The sequence below is a fragment of the Arabidopsis lyrata genome, assembly GCF_000004255.2.
Source record: "Arabidopsis lyrata subsp. lyrata unplaced genomic scaffold ARALYscaffold_1, whole genome shotgun sequence".
Taxonomy (NCBI): Eukaryota; Viridiplantae; Streptophyta; class Magnoliopsida; order Brassicales; family Brassicaceae; genus Arabidopsis; species Arabidopsis lyrata.
Window position 1 is genome coordinate 32779176 of NW_003302555.1, and position 21894 is coordinate 32801069.

At 32.4% G+C, this 21894-nt stretch overlaps 1 protein-coding gene and 1 long non-coding RNA gene across 3 annotated transcripts; one reads left to right on the forward strand and one right to left on the reverse strand.

Moving 5' to 3' along the window:
- Positions 1-1695: 1695 nt before the first annotated feature.
- LOC9330730 (probable receptor-like protein kinase At5g18500) lies at positions 1696-4785 on the reverse strand. Of its 2 annotated transcripts, XM_021014338.1 has the most exons (9): positions 4400-4785; positions 4198-4272; positions 3198-3841; positions 3012-3116; positions 2815-2937; positions 2572-2742; positions 2364-2493; positions 2088-2300; positions 1696-2001 (listed from the first exon to the last, which is right to left on the reverse strand). In XM_021014338.1, exons 3-9 carry the CDS (start codon positions 3833-3835, stop codon positions 1903-1905), a joined length of 1479 nt encoding a protein of 492 aa, XP_020869997.1. In that variant the 5' UTR covers positions 3836-3841; positions 4198-4272; positions 4400-4785; the 3' UTR covers positions 1696-1902. The 2 variants fall into 2 exon arrangements, with proteins under 2 accessions (XP_020869997.1, XP_020869996.1); XM_021014337.1 differs by having other exon boundaries at positions 4198-4410.
- A 10327-nt stretch (positions 4786-15112) lies between these two features.
- LOC110225484 lies at positions 15113-15935 on the forward strand. Its single transcript, XR_002329844.1, has 3 exons — positions 15113-15246; positions 15356-15442; positions 15705-15935. It is a non-coding gene; the product is annotated as an uncharacterized LOC110225484 (long non-coding RNA).
- The last annotated feature ends 5959 nt before the right edge of the window (positions 15936-21894 follow it).

Here is a 21894-nt window from a genome sequence, read left to right on the forward strand (position 1 = left end):
ATCAAGTGAAGCTTCCCTCACTCGAGATCGAGTTACCAAATCCATAGAACCATGATTTTCATTATGAATCTCGATTTGAGCTGTCTGCCACAATTGAGCCTCTTTTCCCGCTGACTGTAGTACCTCTAATGGGTCGTTGTCTATATTTTCAAAGATTTTTTCATTCCTTGTTTTCCAAATATATCAGATGATCCATGGAAAAGCTGATGAATTTAACTCCGAATGTATCCTCCAAAATAAGTGATCCAAATTCGCAAAAATAGATTCCGTGGGAAAAATCCCTATAGCTGTTGGAATCTGTGAAAGCGCCCGAATCTGTCGTGCCGGGTGACACTGAAAGAGTGTGTGATTGATCGTCAGTTGCTTTTTTTTTCCCTAAAAAGTCAAAATTGTTGCTTCCACGTGCATCATTTAAAAAGAAGTGGTTTTCTCGTAAATATTCTGAACTTCAAGCTTATTTGTTAGCTTTATTTGGCCCTAATATAAAACAGAGGGAGTACTAAATAAAATAAATACCAACTTTACTTGAAAAATGAAACCATATAATCTTTTTCTGGACGAATCGATGATTACTTATTAATTTGTCCATATGAATCAAACAAATTTTCATCAGAAGCATTTGATACTCCATCGATAATACTGTCAATCTCACGGTAAAAAAAAAGAAAATTTATAAGTACGAGACTTTTGGTGAATCTAAGATTGAATCCAAATTTTGAGCATGCATTTTTTAAATTGGTAAAGAAAATAGACTCTACAACACCCGAGATGGCCATACATGGGCAACACTTGAAGAATAGTAATTTCAACAAAAAAGAATTTTAAAAACTTAGACAGTATTTGGTCCCGGCGGGACTCGACCCCGCGACCTTCGGCTCATAAGACCAACGCTCTAACCAGTCTACGGGACCAAATGACTCAATTTTTACATTTTAAATTTTTTGTACATACCAAAGAAAAACACTCGAGTGTTCTCTTTATTGAAAGGACAACCTCACGTTGGTCTAGTGGATACTAGATATTATCGGTCAACACTTGGTGTTTGGAGTGAATTAACGCGACCTCCACGGTCTCCTAAGCGGTAGTTAAGCGTTCGGTAGCCGTCAGAATTTGTCCAAATCGGATAAGTAATCGGCGAAAATCAATTTTTTTTTGTAGTTTACTTATAAGATTCTATGATACATGTCAGATCTATCATATCTGTGCACAAACAAGAACAAAATCAAGTTAAAAATGATGTCAAATGTATGAAAAATGAGCAACCGTCATTATTAGGATTATGAACTCATCAACGTTTATGAAAAATATGATTGTTTAATGTCTGTTTTACCCTTTATTAAAGGGTAAGTTAAAAAATAAATTGAAATGAGTTTTGGGGGCCTAAAACTCGTGAATATAAGTGCACAATAATAACTAAAACCACGACACCAAACCAACTTTATATGTTTTATCAACAAATAATGTGTGTATATATATATATATATATATATATAATTAATTAGATAAAAGCCTTAAACTAATCTTCGACTAATTTCCGTGTAATCTCAGATTAACCGATTAATCGTTAGGCCCGGCTCGAGCGCCCGACTAACGCCTACCAATTTTTTCAACAAGGGAGTGAATGAATTTGCTTTCAATGGTTCGTGTGATTTTATTGTTGTATGGTATGTGGTAGAGTAGAATCTGAAGAGCTGATACAATAATACTGTACACACCAATATATTATTTTGATTTAGGAGCTCTAAATACAAACCAAGTTCCATGTACAAACAATCCTATATGGCCTCTACTCATCTCAATTCAAAGAAAAAAAAAACAGAAAATGCAAAAGAACAAGTTCAAAGAATAGCTCATAATCATGAAATGCGTTGAAAGCTTACGCAGATTGATAAATTACTCAGATTATTGTCTCTTGCTCTGTGATCTTGAAACTGGAGTACTCATGTCAGTGTCTGAGTTTATCTCCATACTCCCTTCTCTCGTTCTAGGACGCCTTCGGTCCTGAAAGAAACATAATTCCAGTTATAACCATCACCTGTTATGGTCTATCACTATGTTTGGTTTAATCAGCTCTCTAGAACACTAACCTCTCTTGGAATTGGGTATTCTTCAGACTCAAGCATACGTACAACTTGGCTCATTTTCGGCCGTTTGTCCGAATCTGGATCAACGCATCTTAGAGCCGTCAAAAGGGCTCGTTTTAATGACCTTGTTGGTGGCTTTACTTCTATGTTTGGATCCACTACTTCCTCTGATCGTCTTGTTCCAACCATCATCTTCAACCAGTCCACTAGGTTCACCTGAAATAATCCGATGTTGGTCTGCGATGAAACTCATTAAACTAAATGACAATAGTTTATTACCTCATGAGCAGGACGGCCATAATCCACAGGGTCTCGTCCTGTGATTGCTTCTAAAAGAACAACACCGAAGCTGTAGACATCACTCTTTTCATTTAACAGCCCTGTGTTTGCATATTCGGGAGCAACGTACCTACAAAACGTCCACAAAAAGCATTTAGCTTCGATACTAAAGACTTCTTGATTTCTTTAAATTTTATAAGCCTCTCACCCAAATGTTCCCATCACTCGAGTTGTCACATGGCTTTTTCCAGCGCCAAGCAACTTTGCAAGGCCAAAATCTGAAACCTTTGCATTGAATTCGTCGTTGATTAGTATGTTGCTTGACTTGATGTCTCTGTGCACTACTTTTGGCTCTATTGCTTCATGGAGATATGCAAGACTATAGAGAGGAGAAACGATCAGTATATGAGTAGAAGAAATTGCGATAAAAGAAAGAATCTTGCTTGCTTACGCTTTCGATGTGCCGACGAGAACCTTCATTCTAGCTTCCCAAGTTAGATATCCATGTTGTCTCATTGCTCCGTGAAGCCATTGTTCTAAGTTTCCATTATTCACATACTCGTAAACCAATATCCTAATAGCAATTCCCATTAGTCTAAGTAACTAACTCACAAATTTGGTTCCTAAGTTGGACAATTATTCACCAACCTGTGTGTGCCTTCAATGCAGTAACCAAGAAGCCGGACCAAGTTCTTGTGACGCACATGACCGATAGCATCAACCTCGACTCGAAACTCTTTCTCAGCTTGTCCCCTAAAAAATCAATCAATTAAGCAAAACCAAAACAAATAAAAGCTAAAAGAAATTCAAATTCTTATAAACAAGATCACTCACAACTGGTTAAGAATCTTTTTAACTGCAACAGGAGTTCCATTGAGCAACTCTCCTCTGTAGACAACGCCGTAACCGCCTTCACCAATCACATTCTCCTTTGAGAATCTATTAGTTGCTACTTCAAGATCTCTGAGTGTAAACCAGTGGCCCCAACCAAGGTGAGACTCAGGCAAACCAGACAATGGTGATGGAGTTGCAATGTTATACAATGATGAAGAAGCGGAAACTTCTTCGGCCGACTCAGAATGTTTATCTATGATCTCTAAATGATGAAACGAGCCTGACCGGCCACTACTACTTCTCTTCTTCCTCATATCCAAATGAACCATGACTTTTTCTGAGTCTTTATTGTTTTTGTCTTGAATTGTAAGAAGAATGCCTTCACCAGGAGCAAAGTTACTTGCTGAGACATGCTCAACTCTCACTTCTCTGATCTCCTTGGAGACCACCGGAGGAGTTTGGATAACGGGAAGACCGGTTTTCGATCTTCTTGACTTCTTTTTCGAAGTAAGACAAAACGAAAGAACAGAGAGGATGACTATGGTCAGCAATGCAACAGCTATACCAATTACTTCCCAAACCTTAAGTCCAAAGACATGACTCTCTCTAGATAGCTGGCTTTTCAAGTCACCTCCCATTTTTTCCTAAAATTTTCCAAAATTAAATCTGAATTTTCAAAATCATATTGAAATAAACAGAGTCCAAGTTGATACAAGAAAATGCTATGAGCTTAATGATGGAGTCTCGAAGTTTTTTTGTGGTCCCAAGTTTATCCACATTGAAATTTATTCACAGGATGACAAAAATTTCCCAGGAAAGCACACAAAAGGACAACAGAAGTAGCTAAAATCAAGGACATATTAAAGAACACAAGCAATAATGTTGGGTCTTTTTTTTTTTTTTTTTTTTTTTGAGCAAAATGTTGGGTCTTAAATAAATATAAACAGACAATACATACAGAGTAAGTACCAAAGCAGATGAGAATTTAATGTTTAATTACCTGATCTTGATGTTTTCAGATCTTTGAAGAATTAGCACCCATTTAACAATCTTGAAGAAGAAAGAATTCCAGATCCTAGACCAAATAAAAACAGAGCAGTGCGAAGAACACTTAGAAAAATTTCAGGAGAAAGACTGTAATGAAGGAAATTCAAGATGCAAGAAAATCAAGAAAATAAACAGCTCAGACAAAGAGACAAGACCTTTCTTTGGCCCTCTTCTTAAGGCAAGTGTCAATGTGGAAGGAAGATAACGAAAGGACTGTGGAGATCTAAGCTTGTAAGGAGCTGTCATGTAACTACAACAACTACACTAAAACTGTAAAAAAACATATTCAAATAAACACTCTGGCCCAGCCAGTGAATAGATAATTTAAAGGAATTTATTAAGTCTTGGGTTTAGTATGAAGAAGAGAAGGAAACCAACAAAAAAAGGAGAAAACTTTGAAATGTGGGGAGTGAGATCTGGTGGAAGGTAATAAGAGAGAGGAGATGGAGGTATCAAGTGTTAGGTAGTGAAATTTTTTTTTAGTGTTTTTATTTATTTTCTTTAATTTTTATGGTGAGAGAGACAAAGTAGAGATGTCTTGCCTTGCATTGCAATTACATTATACAGAATATCATGGGAATGTGTAAGGTTCACATGTGAAGATGATGATGATGCTTTAGTTACCAGAAGTAACTGTCATGTTTATTGCATTGCATGGTCAAAAATAGAAAACATAACAGTAGTATAAAGTGTAGTGTATGATTAGTAAAGACGAGTCTTAAATGGAGGATTATACTAATCTTGAAAAGGTAAATTGCAAATCAAATTCTAGAATTTTTTTTTTTCATAACTTTGCTCCTATGTTTTTTTTTTCTTTATAATTTGGGAAAATTAGATATAAAGGATATCTACTACAATTTTTATCCATATATACCTTATTTTAGTAGATTGATCATATAGGTTTTTTAAATTTCAAAACCCAAATTTACCCTCATTTTCTCTCAAATTTCATTAAAAAAAAAAAAAACTTCCCAATTTTTTTTTTTGTTTTAACGTCTTTCATTAAAATAAGGGAGAAAAACTTCAGAGTTTAGTAGCAAAGGCAAAAGAGAGATATAAAGCAGAGCAATAATAAAACAGAACAAATAATTAAAGGGAACCATATTAGAAAAATAGAGCCAAGCGAAAGCGTCTTCAAAGTGACGGAGAAGGCTGATACACCAGTGAGCTTTTAGTTGCATCTTCGCCGTTCCTCTTCGATTCTGTTGTGTAACCAAGCTGGTCCTCGGATTGCCATGTATGAATTAAATCGTCCTTCTCGTGTGACACTGGAGACAATATTTCTAGCCAGAGAATTCGCTTTCGGTGAAGAGATTTGAAACGTAACATCCCGCATCACCTGTATTACATGATCAATTTGATGGAGAATAGAACAATATTTTGGCCAATCTCCCGGTTGAGCTAAAGCACGAATGGTTGCCGTGCAATTTAACCAAATCTCACATGAATCCACATGAACCTGATGGAGTCTTTGTAAGCACCACAAGATGCAGTGCAGTTCCGAAGTGATCTCTGGCGTGGAGGAAGGCATCTCCAGCTTGATTTCGTAACAGCCACGCTCCGCCGCAATGGAAAACGTCCTTTATCCATGAGGCATGAACATTGCATTTAAGCCATCCCCACGCTGGTTTAAGACAACGTGTTTCGATCCTTGTTTGCTGATGATTTAACCTTGTATCTTCCTCCGCGTCCTCTAATGATGTAGCGATCAGAATGTTATGATCAACAGTTTTTGCAGCATATAATTGGGAATTTCGCGCTTTCAAGACTTCCTAATTTATTTCCTAATTTGTATAAATATTTAACTAGAATGATTAACCACAAATGGTTAAGTGCTTACACTCCTCCTCCTACCTTACCTAGATTTGAGACTAGTTAATTAAAAGCATTTTATTCTTCTTTTGACCTTGTTTTTTACTTCCACCACAATCATTAATTTTATAATTTCTTTTTTCATTTGATTTATGAACATTCTCTTTTAAATTTATTTTAAAATTATTTTATTAATTGAATAAATAGTATATATCTGCTGATATATTTCTAAAAAGTCTGATATATATATTTATTTTTATATGAGAATGAATAACAAAATTATATATACACACTTCATAGTTTTTTTTGGACACCTATATGTGAGAAATAATTATAAGTATTGATGAACTACATGGGGGGAGGGGTATTGAACTACGTAATGTGACAAAATTTAATAGAAAGTTAAATCTAGTGTTATTCAATAAGAGATTTTATAAATTGTTTTAAATTCTAGTGTTATTGAAGATGTTAAATTTTCAATTCTATTAAATTTAAATGTTATTCAATATTATGTAACTTTGTATGGCTACATTATTTAACTAAAATTTATTAGAAACGTTAATGCAAATTTTGAAGAATAATTTCTGAGGTTTTGGGGTGAGATTTGGAAAAACGAGTAGCATAAAACACAAATCGATGGGGCCTTATGGTTTAGACGATTTAGTTTTAATTTTTTTTAAAAAATTAGACAATTTCTAAATTATGTAGATTCGTAATCTTTTTTTTTTTAATGTCTTGTATTAGAATAATAAAATGAAGAGAAAAGTCACAGCTGTTCAAAGAAACAGAGTAAAACAGAGCAATAAACCATTAAAAAAACAGAGCCATAAAGGCCAACACCAACGGCGTGAAAAAACCAGCCTCCTACTCCAACCACTTCAACCGTGTCTGCGTTCTTCCTCAATTCGCGACTGTAACCAAGTTGGTCCTCCGGAAGCTAAGTATGAATTGAAACGACCTTCTCGTGTAACACTACAAGCAATATCCCTAGCCAAAGTATTGGCTTTTGGTGAAGAGATCTTAAAATTCACATCCCGCATCACCTGTATCACTTGAGCAATTTTATTAAGGAGAGATCGATATTTTGGCCAGTTTGCTGGCTGTTCCAAAGCTCGTACCGCTACGCTGCAATCCGACCATATTTCACAAGAATGAATCCACACACTATGGAGGCTTCGAAGACACCACAGTATACAAAACAATTATGCAGCCACGCAATTGATCATGGGCAGGAAGGCGTCACGACCATGTAGTACTGCATATCCCATATGATTTCGTAGCAGCCAAGCCCCGCCACAATGTAGAGAATCATTCACCCAAGAAGCATGTACATTACACTTAAGGCCTCCCCAAGCTGGTTTAAGCCAAGTTTTTTCTACCCGTATCGTCTGTCTGTTCCACACTTTCGTGTCTTGGGAAATAATCAAACTTTGTTGAATCCATTCTTCCGCCTCCTCCAAAGCCGACGCAATGAGAATGTTCGGGTTACTGGCCTGTCCTGCAAAAATAGTCGAGTTTCGTGCTTTCCATAAACCCCATAAGAGCCAAGGGATTGCATCACGCATGTTGACAGGTAAGGTTGTGTTTGCCATTAAGTTGTAGATCGTAATCTAAACAAATTAAATTCTATTTAAAACGTAATCTAAAATAATATTTAGTTTCTTTTTCTGAAGATTTACATTCTATATTTAGAGAATTTTAAAAAATTCAGATAATGGAATCTACATTTTGGTAGAATTTATATTATAAAAGAAGATTACAATTTCTAACAATTGCAGTACATGCAGTAATTAAGAGAATGAATATCTACATATACATTTTTATAGTACTTTTTTGCTTTAATTCTTTTGGATCCGGGTTTGATCCGGGTTTTAGTCTATTCGGATCTTGGATTAGCAATTTAAAGGATGTTGTCTTAATTTCAAACTAATAAATGAAGTCATGTTGTCTTAATATCTTTCATATTAATGACCCTAATAAATAGCCGATTTTAATGGAAAATCGTTTTCATATTTATACTCAAAATAAATGTCCAGATTTTAACAATATATACATATATTATGAAATTATAAAGAAAAAAATGTATTTATTTTTTTAACAGTATATATATATATATATATTATGTTAATAAATTTGTTTAATATTCTAATAATAAGCTATGTCATTTTTCTTTTACAATAACAGATTAAATATAGGCAATTGCCCATTTAAATTGCAATAAATTTAAAATCAAAATAACAATCTACATATACATTTTTACAGGGTTTTTTTGCATTAATTCATTTGGATCCGGGTTTTACCTGGGTTTAACTCTATCCGGATCTTGGATAAAAAATTTTAGGAAGTTTGTAATAATTTTAATCCCTTATTTGGCCAATCATAAATCGCAGAATAAATTTTGTTAATATTACCTAAACTAATAGCCACATTAATCATACCGTAATAAATTTTATCTCTAATTGATTTCGAATATTTCCACAATCTAAACTAATTACTATCACATACCTTATCTCATCTATTGTTCCTAAAATCTTGCGTAAATCTCGATTTTAAAGAAACCAATTACTCTATATATCATTACTTTAAAAACGTTTAATGCTCAAATCTTTAGTTAAGATTTTGGAAAGAATAATCATTTGAAAATCAATTTCGAATCAGTTTAGCAAAAAATTAATTTTTATTCTTTGACATAAATATAGATTACTTAAAATAGATCGTAACAATAAATATATAAAAGTAATGAATATACAATAGAAATATACTCTCATAAATATCTTTACGATTTGAGTATTAATAATTCTTCGACAAGTTTACAAAAAGAATTAACTATAAAATTTTCTTAAAACGTAAATAATTAAAAACATTTAAAGCAAGATAAACAGAATATTCCTCTTGAAAACCCTAAACCAGCACGGTCTACTTCACTATATATATAAGATCATGCTATTCCACTAATCAAAATATTCATTCCGCCAAACCTCTAATTTCGTTTTTAGTTCATATTTCTTTATATTGTTATTGTTTATAATTTTATGAAGCTTTGTCGTTTCTAACATATTATTATTTGTCTATTTATGCATGTATGTATGAGAGACGATCATGAGGATGTATCACTACCATTGACTTGATCGAAATTTGTTTCAGTTTCATCGAAATTTTGGAAAACTATGGAGATCATCAACTTCATCTCTTATAAACTATTAAAGAAGGTATGCAATAAAAGGTTAGTTAGTCCTTCTTCTAATCATCATGTATACTATTTTTGTTTTTAGTGTTTAGTATTTTTTTTTTACATTTTCATGTTTAATTTCTTCATGATGTTTGTTAATGATTTTATTTTGTAGGCTAACAAGTTCACTCTTTTAATTCATTTTCTTTAAGGTAGGAAGAAAAATAAATTTTCAATAAAATAAAATTCTAATTCTTAACTTTAATTATTCTAATATTATTGGTTTTCATTGTTTTTATGATATAAGCCTTTACAAAACTCAGGATACGGATTTTGGTTGGTAAGTATAATTTTTCTAATCTCAAAATATTTTCTAACAGTTACGGGGTTTTCTATGGCTAACAATGACATCATATAATATATATATATTTTTTAATGTATTTTATATTTAGTGATTCCTTATACTTCTTTTCTATGTATGTTTTAGTTTTAACTAATTTTATATATATATATATATATATATATATATATATATATATATAAGTTCTTGATTTAATTTGCTTATTTTTTCTTGAAGGAAAATAGAAGTTTATAGCAATCCTCTTTTGATTTGATCTTATTTTTTAAGCGTGAAAGTATTATTGGAGAAAGAGTAATGTGGTGTACTACTTAAGCAAGGATCAACAATAAGAATGTTTTACAAACAAAATATATATGTAATTTGATCACATTTATTATATAATAATTTTATGAATTAGAGTTAGTTTTGATCCGTTTTAATTTCTTATTATGTAAAAAAAAATATTAATGAAAAGAGGTTAATGACAAAATCAAAAAAAAAAATCGAGTAATGGAAAGCTATTCCAAGATTTTTTCTTTCCATTAATTATAACAAAATCCCTTAATTATCGCATTTAGTTCAGATTATTTAATATGATTATACAAACTTAAAATAGAAAATAATCTTTTTAAAATCCCTCAATATTTCGAAACCTATTATAATTAATATCGATTTATCAGTAACAAATAATTATTTCTTAATTCAAAAATTTGTGTAGAAAAAGGACACACACATGAGACCATTACAATATCATCAACAATAGAAATTCTTCAAGAATATTGTTTCATGCGGGTTGATTTTTTTTTTAATAAACAATAGGTTATATCAATAGATAATCTTTTAAAAAAAAAATTAATTTTTAAAAAGAAACATAGCCCTTGAGTTTACTACTATTTACGATGGCATCCCATTGGCATTTATTATTTAGATTTTCAAAATTAAATCAAAGATATTAACCTAAACAATCATTGCCAAAAGATCTCTACAAAATATATTTATTAGCCATAACTATCCTTGCTACAATTACATCCATACTGCATTGTTATAATATTTATTTACTCAAAAATATCATTATTGACATATATAAAATTATTTATATTATTTAAAAATATTATAATAAAATGCAAACAACAAAAGAAATTAAATTTAAATCCGCCATACATCGTTACTTAATGAACTGTATGTTTTCATTTCTATATTTTAAAAATTGAAACCTAAAACATACTAATCGTACACTCACACTGAATAATATATAGATATATATGTACAATTTAAAAAAAAAAATATAGGTTATATCTGTAGATAAACTTCAAAAGATTTAAATTTCGACTTTTAAAAATAAAATATAGCCCCACGGTGTACCGCGGGTCAATTTCTAGTTCATAAAAAAATTAGAACATAGAGCAAAGCGTGCATATTCTATATATTTTAGAAATTTGATATTCGGACTTCTGAAATTTTTTCGTACGGAAAGCAAGTATAAAATTTATAGAACATGTACAAAAAAATGTTGAATACTGACACTGTAACACCCACATTCCAAAAAGAATGAATTGAGTTCATGTCGAATGGTGTCGGTTCAATTCCACTTGGTTTAGTAAGCTCGTAGGTTTATTATTAAACCAAGAGGGAAATAGATTAATTTTGGTAATTCTAGTTTCTGGTTTAGTTTAAGTGGACCAAAATTAAATCTAAGCATATTTATATCCAAAAAATTGAAGAAGCCCTAGTGTTTTCTCAGAATTTTCGTGGCCACCATCAAAGAGAGAAAGAGAGAGGATGATTGTGCCTAAAAAGAGAGGAAACAACTTTCTCAAAAAGAGAGTTGTAGACAGATTAGATACGTCGTGGTAGAGCAGAGATTTGACATTTTAAATAGTAGGAAAAGATAACAAAAATGTCTGGATTGTAGCTAAAACCTATATCTAGATGTGTCCTTTTGCGGATATTGATTTGATTCAATATTCTAAGAGTTATATGTGTTTTTTTGAGCCGTTATGTTTCAAACGCGATTTGAACCAGCGTCTATTCAAAGGAAGATCGCGATTGAACCTTAGTGGGATCGTCACGAAGTTTTGAGGTAGCTTCAGGACATCAAGGGGAAGATTTTCAACGGTGGGATTTGAATGTGTACGGTTAGATTTCGTTTTGTGACCCCATATTTCAGGCTGAGCGTTCTATTATTTTTCCAGAACTTTATAGTTTAGGTTAAATGTTATTTTTGGTTGTTGTGGTTAGTTATAGGGTGAGTTGAGCTACTGTTGGCGACTAGGAACTCACTGCTAGTTGTGGAATTGTAGCTTTCGGTTTGGAAATCATCCTTGTTTCAAGGTGAGTGCGTGACCATGAGTATACAGTTCGTGTCATGTTCGAGAGGGAGAAGAGAATACGGACACTACAAGTTTGTGGTGATGCCATTTGGATTGACTAATGCACCAGCAGCATTTATGAGGTTGATTAATGGTTTGTTTCAGGAGTACTTGGATGAGTCTGTGATAATCTTTATATACGATATTCTGATGTATTCGAAGAGTTCTGAGGAGCATGAGGTACACCTAAGAGTTGTTCTAGAGAAGCTGCAAGAGCAAAAGCTGTTCGCTAAGTTGAGCAAGTGCAGTTTCTAGCAGCGGGAGATTGGGTTCCTAGGACACATTATTTCAGCGGCTGGAGTGTCTGTTGATCCAGAGAAGATTCAGACTATTAGGGAATGGCCAAGGCCGATGAATGCTACTGAGATTAGAAGTTTTCTTGGCAAGCGGGGCATTATCGGAGATTTTTCAAGGGTTTCACGTGTATGGCTCAAGCTATGACGAAGTTGATAGGGAACGATGTTTTTTTTGTGTGGTCTCCAGAGTGTGAAGAGAGTTTCACGAATATAAAGGCGATGTTGACAAGCACACCAGTTTTGGCGCCAGAGCAGGGCGAGCCACATGCAGTGTATACAGATGCATTGAGAGTGGGTATCAGATGTGTGTTAATGTAGGAGGGGAAGGTGATTACCTATGCTTTGCGGTAGTTGAGGAAGCATGAGGGCAACTATCCTACCCATGATCTAAAGATAGCTGCTGTTGTTTTTGCCTTGAAGATTTGGAGCTCTTATCTTTATGGCGGGAAGGTTCAGGTGTTTACAGATCACAAGACCGATGGGGCGGAGGTTTTGGCTAAGAAATATGTGCAGGAGGTAGTGAGATGTCATGGAGTACCTGTGAGTATAGTATCAGACCGGGATCCTAAGTTCACTTCAGCGTTCTGGAGGGCGTTCCAGGCGGAGATGGGCACTAATGTGCATCTGAGTACGGCTTATCATCTTCAAACGGATGGAAAATCTGAGAGGACCATTCAGATTCTTGAGGATTTGCTGAGGATGTGTTTCCTGGATTGGGGTGGTCATTGGGCGGATCATCTGGGTTTGGTGGAGTTTTTTTATAATAATAACTACCAGGCGAGTATTGGGATGGCTCCTTTTGAGGCGTTGTATGGGAGGCCCTGTCGTACACCTTTATGCTGGACCCAAGTGAGGGAGATGAGTCTTTATGATGAGGGTTTTGTTCAGAAGACCTCGCAAAAGATTCGGGTTTTGAAGCTGAACATGAAAGACGCTTAGGATCGGCAAAAGAGTTATGCAGATAATAGGAGGAGAGAGCTTGAGTTTGAGGTGGTAGATATTGTGTATCTCAAGATGGCGATGTTGAGGGGTCATAACAGGTCTATTACCGAGAACAAGTTGAGTCCGAGGTATATGGGTCCGTTTAGGATTGTTGAGCGAGTTGGACCGGTTGCTTATCGGTTAGAGTTACAGGAGATTATGCAGGCATTTCATAAGGTTTTCCATGTGTTGATGCTGAAGAAGTGCTTGCATAAAAATGATGAGTTGTTGGCTAAGATTCCCGCAGATCTTCAGCCCAAAATGACCTTGAAGGCGAGGACAGTGAGGGTTCTCAACAAGAAGGTCAGGCAGGATCATCGGGAGAAAACTCCAATGATCAAGGTTTTTTGGGATTGTTATGGTGTTGAGGAGGAATTTTGGGAACCAGAGGCAACGATGAAAGCGAGATTCAAGAAGTGGTTTGAGAAGCAGGCGGAGGGTTTAGCTTATCATCGATAGTCCCGGTTTCAGAGTTTGAGTATTTTTTTCGGTTATTTCATTATGTAATTCTTTTAAGATTGTAACGATTGATACATTTTGGAGTTTTAATAAGATGAGTATTTCTTATGGATTGATGACTTGTTATGTCATGAAAAAATTGAAGGAAAACATGAGGTTTAAATTAAAAATTAAAAAAACTTGACTTATACTCAGGAAGAGAGTATGTGAAACACCCTGAGTGACTGGGATGTTTTAGATGGCCTAAGAGAGTGGTCATGGTTGTGACGATATTTTGGAGTGGGAATATGGGTGGTAAGTATGGCATTGCTATGTTGCATGCAAACCATATAAGGTTGTTTCGGTCAGAAATGCTTTTAGACACTTAGACATGATTGCTCGGAGTACGGTTTGGTCATGGACAACTCGTTAGGGAATGAATAGTTTCCCTAGTACCGAGAGCTCGTAAGGTTATACATCCCAGAGTGTGAGTGGTATGGTTATATACCCAGAGATCGTAAGGTTACATAACCCAGTGTGTGAGTGGTACGGATATGATACCTAGAGCTCGTAAGATTATACGATCCAGAGTGAGAGTGGTATGAGTATGATACCCAGAGCTCGTAAGGTCGTATTTTCCAGAGTGAGAGTGAGAGAGGTATGAGTGTGATACCGATAGCTCGAGGGACTTTGTGGCCTGAGAGTGGGAGTGGTATGGGGTACCCAGAACTCGAAAGACTTTGCGTCTGAGAGTGGAGGGGTATGAAGTGAGTTGTGAGCAATAAATCTATGATGGGAGTCTAAAGCATAGTGATTTGATGGAGACCTCGGAGGTCGTTAGTGTATGACCTTGTGATCGGATTATGTTGTCGGATGGGTGAAGGGATGAGTAAGTCGTTGCGACTATGATAGTTGGAATTATTACATAATGGACATTAACCTAAGAGTCGAGGACGAATCTCTGCAAGTGGGGGAGAATTGTATCGCCCGTGTTCCTAACAACAATAGAAAAATAGATGTTTATGTCAGAAATTGAAGTAGAGTCGGTTCAATTTCAACTGGATTACTAAAAGGGTCGATTTATTAATTAAACAAAAGAGGTGATTTAATTAATTCTCAGTTTAGTAAAATCTTGGTTTAATCCAATTAAACCAGGGAACCCTATTTTTCTCTATATCACGACACCAGCCTCCTCTTCTCATGTGTCGTGACATGCAAAGAAAAAGAGAGAAAGAGAGTTGGTTAGTATGAGAAAGAGGGAGAGGTTAAAGATTGGTGAAGGAAAAGAGAGACAGACATAACACATTTTGGAAGAACAGAGTTTCGGTGTATCAAATCGTTTCCAAAGGTGACGAAATTTTCAGGGATAGTAGGTAAGACTTATATCTAGTTGTAGCCTTTTGCGGATATTGATTTGGGACAATATTCTAAGAGTTATCTCTGTTTTTGTGAGCTCTTCTGTTTCAAACGCGATTTGGACCAGTGTGTGTTCAAAGAGAGATTGCGAGCAAACCCTTTTTCCAATCGTCACGAAATTTGTGGGTAGCTTCAGGACACCTATGGGAAGCTTTTTAACTGTGGGATTTGAAATTGGACGGTTAGATCTCGTTTCGTTATCCAATCTTTCAGGCTGACAATTCTGTGATTTTTCCAAAATTGTACAGTTGGGTTAAATTGTTGTTTTGATTATTTTGGTTGGCTATTAGGGTGATTTGAGATACTATTGACGTGAGGAAGAAGTCAACTATGGTTGTGTGGTGTTGTTATTGTTCAAAAATAATCCCTAAGCTGAGGTGAGTGCGTGACCATGAGCTTATCTAAGCGATTAGGATTATGTGATTGTTTGTTGTGATGTGTAGGTTGGATTTTTGATGGATTCAGAATTGAAATCCGTGAGATGGTTGTATTATTGGATGATTGTCATTGGTTTGGTTTGTTTTCATGAATTATGTGTTGATTTGTGATCTTAGTTTCTTGTGTGTATAGCTCGTAAATGGGAGGATCGCCTCACTAAGTATTCATTGAAATACTTATGTATCTCTTTTCTTGGTGCAGGTAAAGATAAAGTGTGATCGTGGAATCATGGCGAGGAGAGGAGGATGATTTAGGGTCTCGTTGCTGTTAGTTTATTATTTTTAGTATGATGGATTTTTGGATTGGAAGTTGTTGGAATTGTTAGATAATTTGTTGGTTTATGTTGGTTAAATTATAATAAGTTGAATTTGGATTTTTGATTTGAGTTGTGTTGGTTTTGGCATGATTTTTAATTGGGGAAAATTAATTAATATTTATGGGAATATTAGTTAATTAATTAAAAAAAAAAATGGGTCGGGTTGTTTCACTTGCTTTTATACTTTTCTGCATGCAGTGTTGAGTACATTTCTGAGATTAAGATGCTTCCATTTGCGATCCAATACTTCTACAAGCCTGAAACACAGTCCCAGCAATAATAAAACAAGAATGATCAAAATGGTATTTTATTTAGATTAGTTTACAATTTGAGCATTCTATATCTTAAGCTTGTTCATAAAATCCGGATCATAATCTGGATCATTAGACTCAGCACGTTTTCTTTTGTTAATATCAGGCACATATTTTTCAGGTTCATCATCAAATGCCTCTTCCACAGAAATCAGGTTTGTAGGCACATTAACCTTAAGTAGCTTCGGTGATACGCTTGTGGAACCTATGGTTTGAGATTGGCATAATTCTTTGCTAGCCTCGGGAAGGAAAACGTTGAGACCAAGAAGCAGTTTCGGGTGCCCTTTAATGAGTTCAATCATCCTTGCAATGCCACAAACTTTATTGATTCTACAAAGAGACTTGTAGTAACATCAGAATCAAAATCACATGTGTGTTTGTTGTGTAGATTAGGAGTCGAAAATAATTCATACCGATAAGCTTTAGTATCAATCAAGATCTTGAGAAATTCTCTAAATTTTGCTGGTTCATCATGAAATGTTTCTTTCAGAGAATGAAGGTATATGAAACCGAATCATCCATAGTTAGCTCCAGTGGTACTCTTCTTCCAGCCATAGTTTGAACTTGGTCTAAACCTTTTAGTATCCAATAAAGTGAACTTTTGTTCATTAAAACATATTAGATCATCACTGAATATCTCTAGTATCTCAAAGCAATTACCACTTTAGAATCTTTCAAAAAACAGAACCTTGAGTGCATAAAAACTTACAAATGCAAAGTCAACGTACAAAAAAAAAGAACATTCACCAATTAAGAGATTGCGAGAGGATTAAGTCCAATAGGTTTTAGAGATTAGGTTAACACTTCTATTGAGAACAAAACAAAATCATCTCTAACTTGAGGGTTCAAGTTGATCAAACTTTCATCACTTGGATTTAAATAATTAGGTAAATTTTATCACATATACAAAAATGAATTCAAACACATGCCAGCAACTACAAAAGGAATTAAATACAAGCCTCAAAAAAATTTCTAATCAGTGCAATAGAAAATACAAAATTGTTATCGAATTTTGGAGAAAAAAAGAATTGAACGCATTTATGTCAATGGCGGAGCCAGCATTTTGATTTACGGAGGGTCATATATTTAATTATTTTTATTGAATTATATATTAGAATTAATATTAATTTCCATATTAACATATTATACATTTTTTGTTAAATAAATATTGAAAATAACGTAGTAACAAATAAACCAAGATATTCTATGTCTAAGTGGGAAGAAAAAATAATAATATAAATAATTGTTTAGATTTTTAACTATTTAGAAGAAGAAAAAAAAAAAAAAATTGGAAAGAGATTTAAGGTTAAATAAAGAAAATGAACTAGATAACAGCCCGCACTATGTGTGAGATAAAACGATTATTAACCAATTTTAATGTATTGATGATATTGAAGGTCTTCGATTTTTATTATTAGATAGATAAACGGTGGTATATTAATGATTATCAAGATTAGTGAAATTTTATTTATGTATTAATGTTTATGTTTACTATAATTAATGATATATTTCTTGGTATATTAATAAATATACAAAATATTAGGTACTCTATTTATGAGATCTTGTGAATGTTTATTTGTTTGTTATAGATGTAATTTACGTCATCAAATATTATATTTTCTAGAATATATATAATAAAATAAATATTAATTTTATATATAAAAAGCAGTGGACAAACAAAAAACACCAATTCTCGGACGAAGTTCTTAGTCACCCACAAGTCGTGCTGAGTACCGATTCCATCTGATTTTTTTGGTTTTGACCAGCTAGAATTTCTCATCTCTATAATATAACTCTTCGTTATGTATTTTGTCACTTATAAATAATTTTACTTTAAGAAAAAAATGTTTCAAAAGTGTTTTTAATCATAATTCTTCTTTTTTACATTTTATTCATAAATTGTTTCAACATATTTGGAAAATATTTACGATATAACTTTAAAACATAGTTAAATATTTGAATATATTATCTTAATAATTTAATATAAAAATACAATCAAATATATTTGTTGAAAATAAGTTCCCCGCAATGTCACGGGGTTCATGACCTAGTATAAATAAAACTAATGGCAAAATCTGTAAATATCTTAATAAATGTTAGGTTTTTAATTAAATAAATTGAGAAACTTTGTGAGAACGATACGTCAACATGACATTTTTGTTAATAATACATGAAAATAAGGTTATTTTTAAAAAATGCTTCTCAATTAATATATAAGGAATATGTATGGGGTCAAATATAGGAATTGGTTACATGGTATGGGGGTCAATATAGAAACTTCAAACCAAAACTTCTAATTATCACTATCAAACTCACCTAATAATTAAAAATTTAAAAATGTTATGGGAGTCGTTTGACCCCCTCCCTCTGGCTCTGCCATTGTTCTCCGTTACACCACACGATTACGAAGAGAGGAAGAGAGAGAAAGAGAGACGAGTTTCTAGAAAAATCTCTCAAATTTCGTGTTGCTTATTTAAAGGTTTCGTCACATGTAGGGTTTTGTTTCAATAATACCTTTGTTTCTTAATAATGAACTTTCGAAAGATTTTATACATATCTTTAATAAATAAAAAAAGATTTTATACATATGAAGAAAAATTATTAATGCTTAATTATAAGGGATGTCATTTTTGGTACTATACCATTTTTTATATCTCTATACAATTAAAGAAATTTAATTATCTTCAATCAGTGATTCTTAAAAAAGTTTTTATCATTAATTAATATTAAATAACATAAAAAAGCTTTAAAATATATTATTAAAGTTTTAAAAAAAAATTTCCGTAGAGAGTCTTCTTTTTAAAAACAGAGAAAACAATTTTCTGAATCTGATTTAAGAAAATTTGAATTTCTGCCATCTTATTATATAAACTGGTTTTACGAATGCACTTAAATGAGATACACATAGTACAAGTAAAACAATGAATTTTCTAAAGTTTTGATACTTATGGAGAAAAAATATTTCAAAACACTAATAAAACCACTAAAGTTTTGATACTTATGAAGAAAAAATATTTTAAAGTTTCTAAAGTTTTAAAACCACTAATAAAATCCTTGTAAATCTATGTAAATCCTTTTAAAATATTTTAAAAACACTTATAAACCTTTTTAATACTCTTTCAAAACACTTGTAAATCCTTTTAAAAGCCTTGAAAAACCCTTGTAAATCTTTTAAAACTCTTGTAATTCCTTTTAAACCCTTGTAAACCTTTATAAAATCATTTTAAAGTCCTTGTAAATCCATATTTTTTTAAACAAAAATTTTTTGGCGGAATTTTTTTGTCGGAAATTGTTTTGGCGAAAACATTTTGTCGGAAACATATTTGGCAGAAAATTTTGGTCGGAAATATTATTGGCGGGAAAATTTATTTTTATCATTTTGTTGTCTCAATTGTTTTTCAAATAGTGGTAAAATGGTCATTAAAAATTGAAATAAGCATAAATGAAAATGGCTAGAATATGAGGTATTTATGAAAAAGGGTATCAAAGAAAGGGTATTTCTAGAAATTTCTCAATTAACAATGTACCATTAGTAATTCAATATATTTAATTATTTTCAATCATTATTTCTTAAAATTTACAATTCATTATCAGTAATTAATATAAAATTACACAGAAAATCTTAAGAATCTATTTTTTTTTTGAAATTTGAAAAAAAAAAAATTGTATCAGGAGTTGAAAATAATTCATACCGACGAGCTCTAATATCATTCAAGACCTTGAAAAATTCTTTATATTTTTCTTCCTTCAAAGCAGTGAGGTATGAAACTGCATCATCCATATAGATGCCTTGGTGATAAGATTCTTCCAACCATGAGGTGAAATTGACCTAAACCCTTTAGCATCCAAATTGACCTAAATTAGTTTCTTAAATGCAGTTCGAATTATAATGCATTTAAGAAACCTATATATTTAAGAAATTCTCCATTTCACTTTGATACTCTCTAAACTGATTGTTTTAGTAAGAGCCGAACACATTGTCTTCTCATTGAGATTTCCCTCTTTATATGTCCATAGATGATGCAAGAACATTGCTTGGACAATAATAATAAAAAATCATATAAGAATTACTAAGAATTGTTTTTATAGTAACTAGGTTGATTATTTTATCATACCATTCTCTTCATAGAACCTATAAATATATTAATAAATCTATTCTCAAATTTAAAAGGGTATTTTTCATAAATAATTTACTTTTTGTTTTAAGTAAAAACCTTTAATTTTGGTATTTTGTTTAACTGTTATTTGTTTTAGCCTACTAAATAATTGTAATTATTAAAAAATAATTGTTCTACCATAAAAATATATGATAAGTTTCTTTTTCCTATCTCTAACCATTTAAATATATTTACTCATTATATGTTAAGATATAATTATCTAATTTTATTTTTATCCAATCTATATTCATTTTTTGTATATATTAGCTTTTACGTTTTTTAAATATTTAATATTTTTTATATAAATTATTGTTTTCTTTTAAGGACACATAATAATAGAAAGTGTTTGAATTAATTTTATTTTTAATATTTTGTTGTAATAAATAAGATATGTGGAATCTACATGAAAAAAATATGATGACATGATGCTGAGTGGACACTATAAAATGAGAGAAAACCCTCCCATTATATATATAGATTCTCTTCATAAAACCTATTGAAAACTACTATTGTAAAGAGAGTGAATATATTCTTCCAGTTCTATATCTCTCATCACTCTATCACTTGAATGATCCGATTTACTATTATAAAACATTAGCTTTTTTGTTCTTTTCTTCATTTGGCCATTAATTTATAGGTTTGAGTTTGGGTTCTATTCTTTTCTGTTTTTGTTTCTACACTGAACTCTGTTTTTTGAGCAATTTTAGTCCAAATTTTAGAGATTTTCGAGTCAAAATTGTATTTATAATTAATATTTTTGTATTTTCTTAAATGATCCATTCTTTTTGTTAAAAAAACAAAAAAAAATCCATTTCTTTTTAAGTTATTTATTTTTATTTCTCAATTTTGAAACCCATTTATTTTCACTTTGTTTTTTCTGATCATGATAACTACTTTGTGATCAAGATATTTAGACATATTCGATGATTATATTTTCATGTACGTTTTGGAAATCAAATCATATATAATCTCTTACATTCATTTTTAAGTGATTATATTTCCATAAAATAATTTTCAATTTAAATGATCTCATAACTTTTTTTCCATAAAAATCAATTAAAGAGAGGGAGGGAGGGAGGGAGGGAGGGAGGGAAGGAGGGAGGGAGGACTCTTAACCAAATCGTCTCATGAACGAAGCAAGAATTAAAGTGAAGAAGATGAAGATAATTGATTACCGAAAGAGAAGCGGCAAAGACTTTGAAGATTCTCCTAATTTTTTTTTTTGTATTTTCTAATTATATGTACTACAACTTGCAAATATTATTATAAAGCAGCTATTTATGTTAAATAATTACATAACAGTTTTTTTTTTTGGGACAATAAAATATTAAACCACAAACAAAACGATAATGCAATATCTGAGAAGAGTAAAACATTAATTAAAAGTGTAACCTCTCTAGTTTTGTTGAAAGACGAAAACACCCCTAATCTGAAGAGAGAGACGATATAATCTTAAGCTAAATCTCGGCATTAAATGCGAGACAAACCTGCTCCAAAGATTGTGTAAGATTGCGCCGGCGACATAGGGAAAATAAAGATTTAGTAGAACAAAATCATTATGGCAGAAAAATTTCGAGTTGCGGGTAAAGAAGATATTTGGGATCATC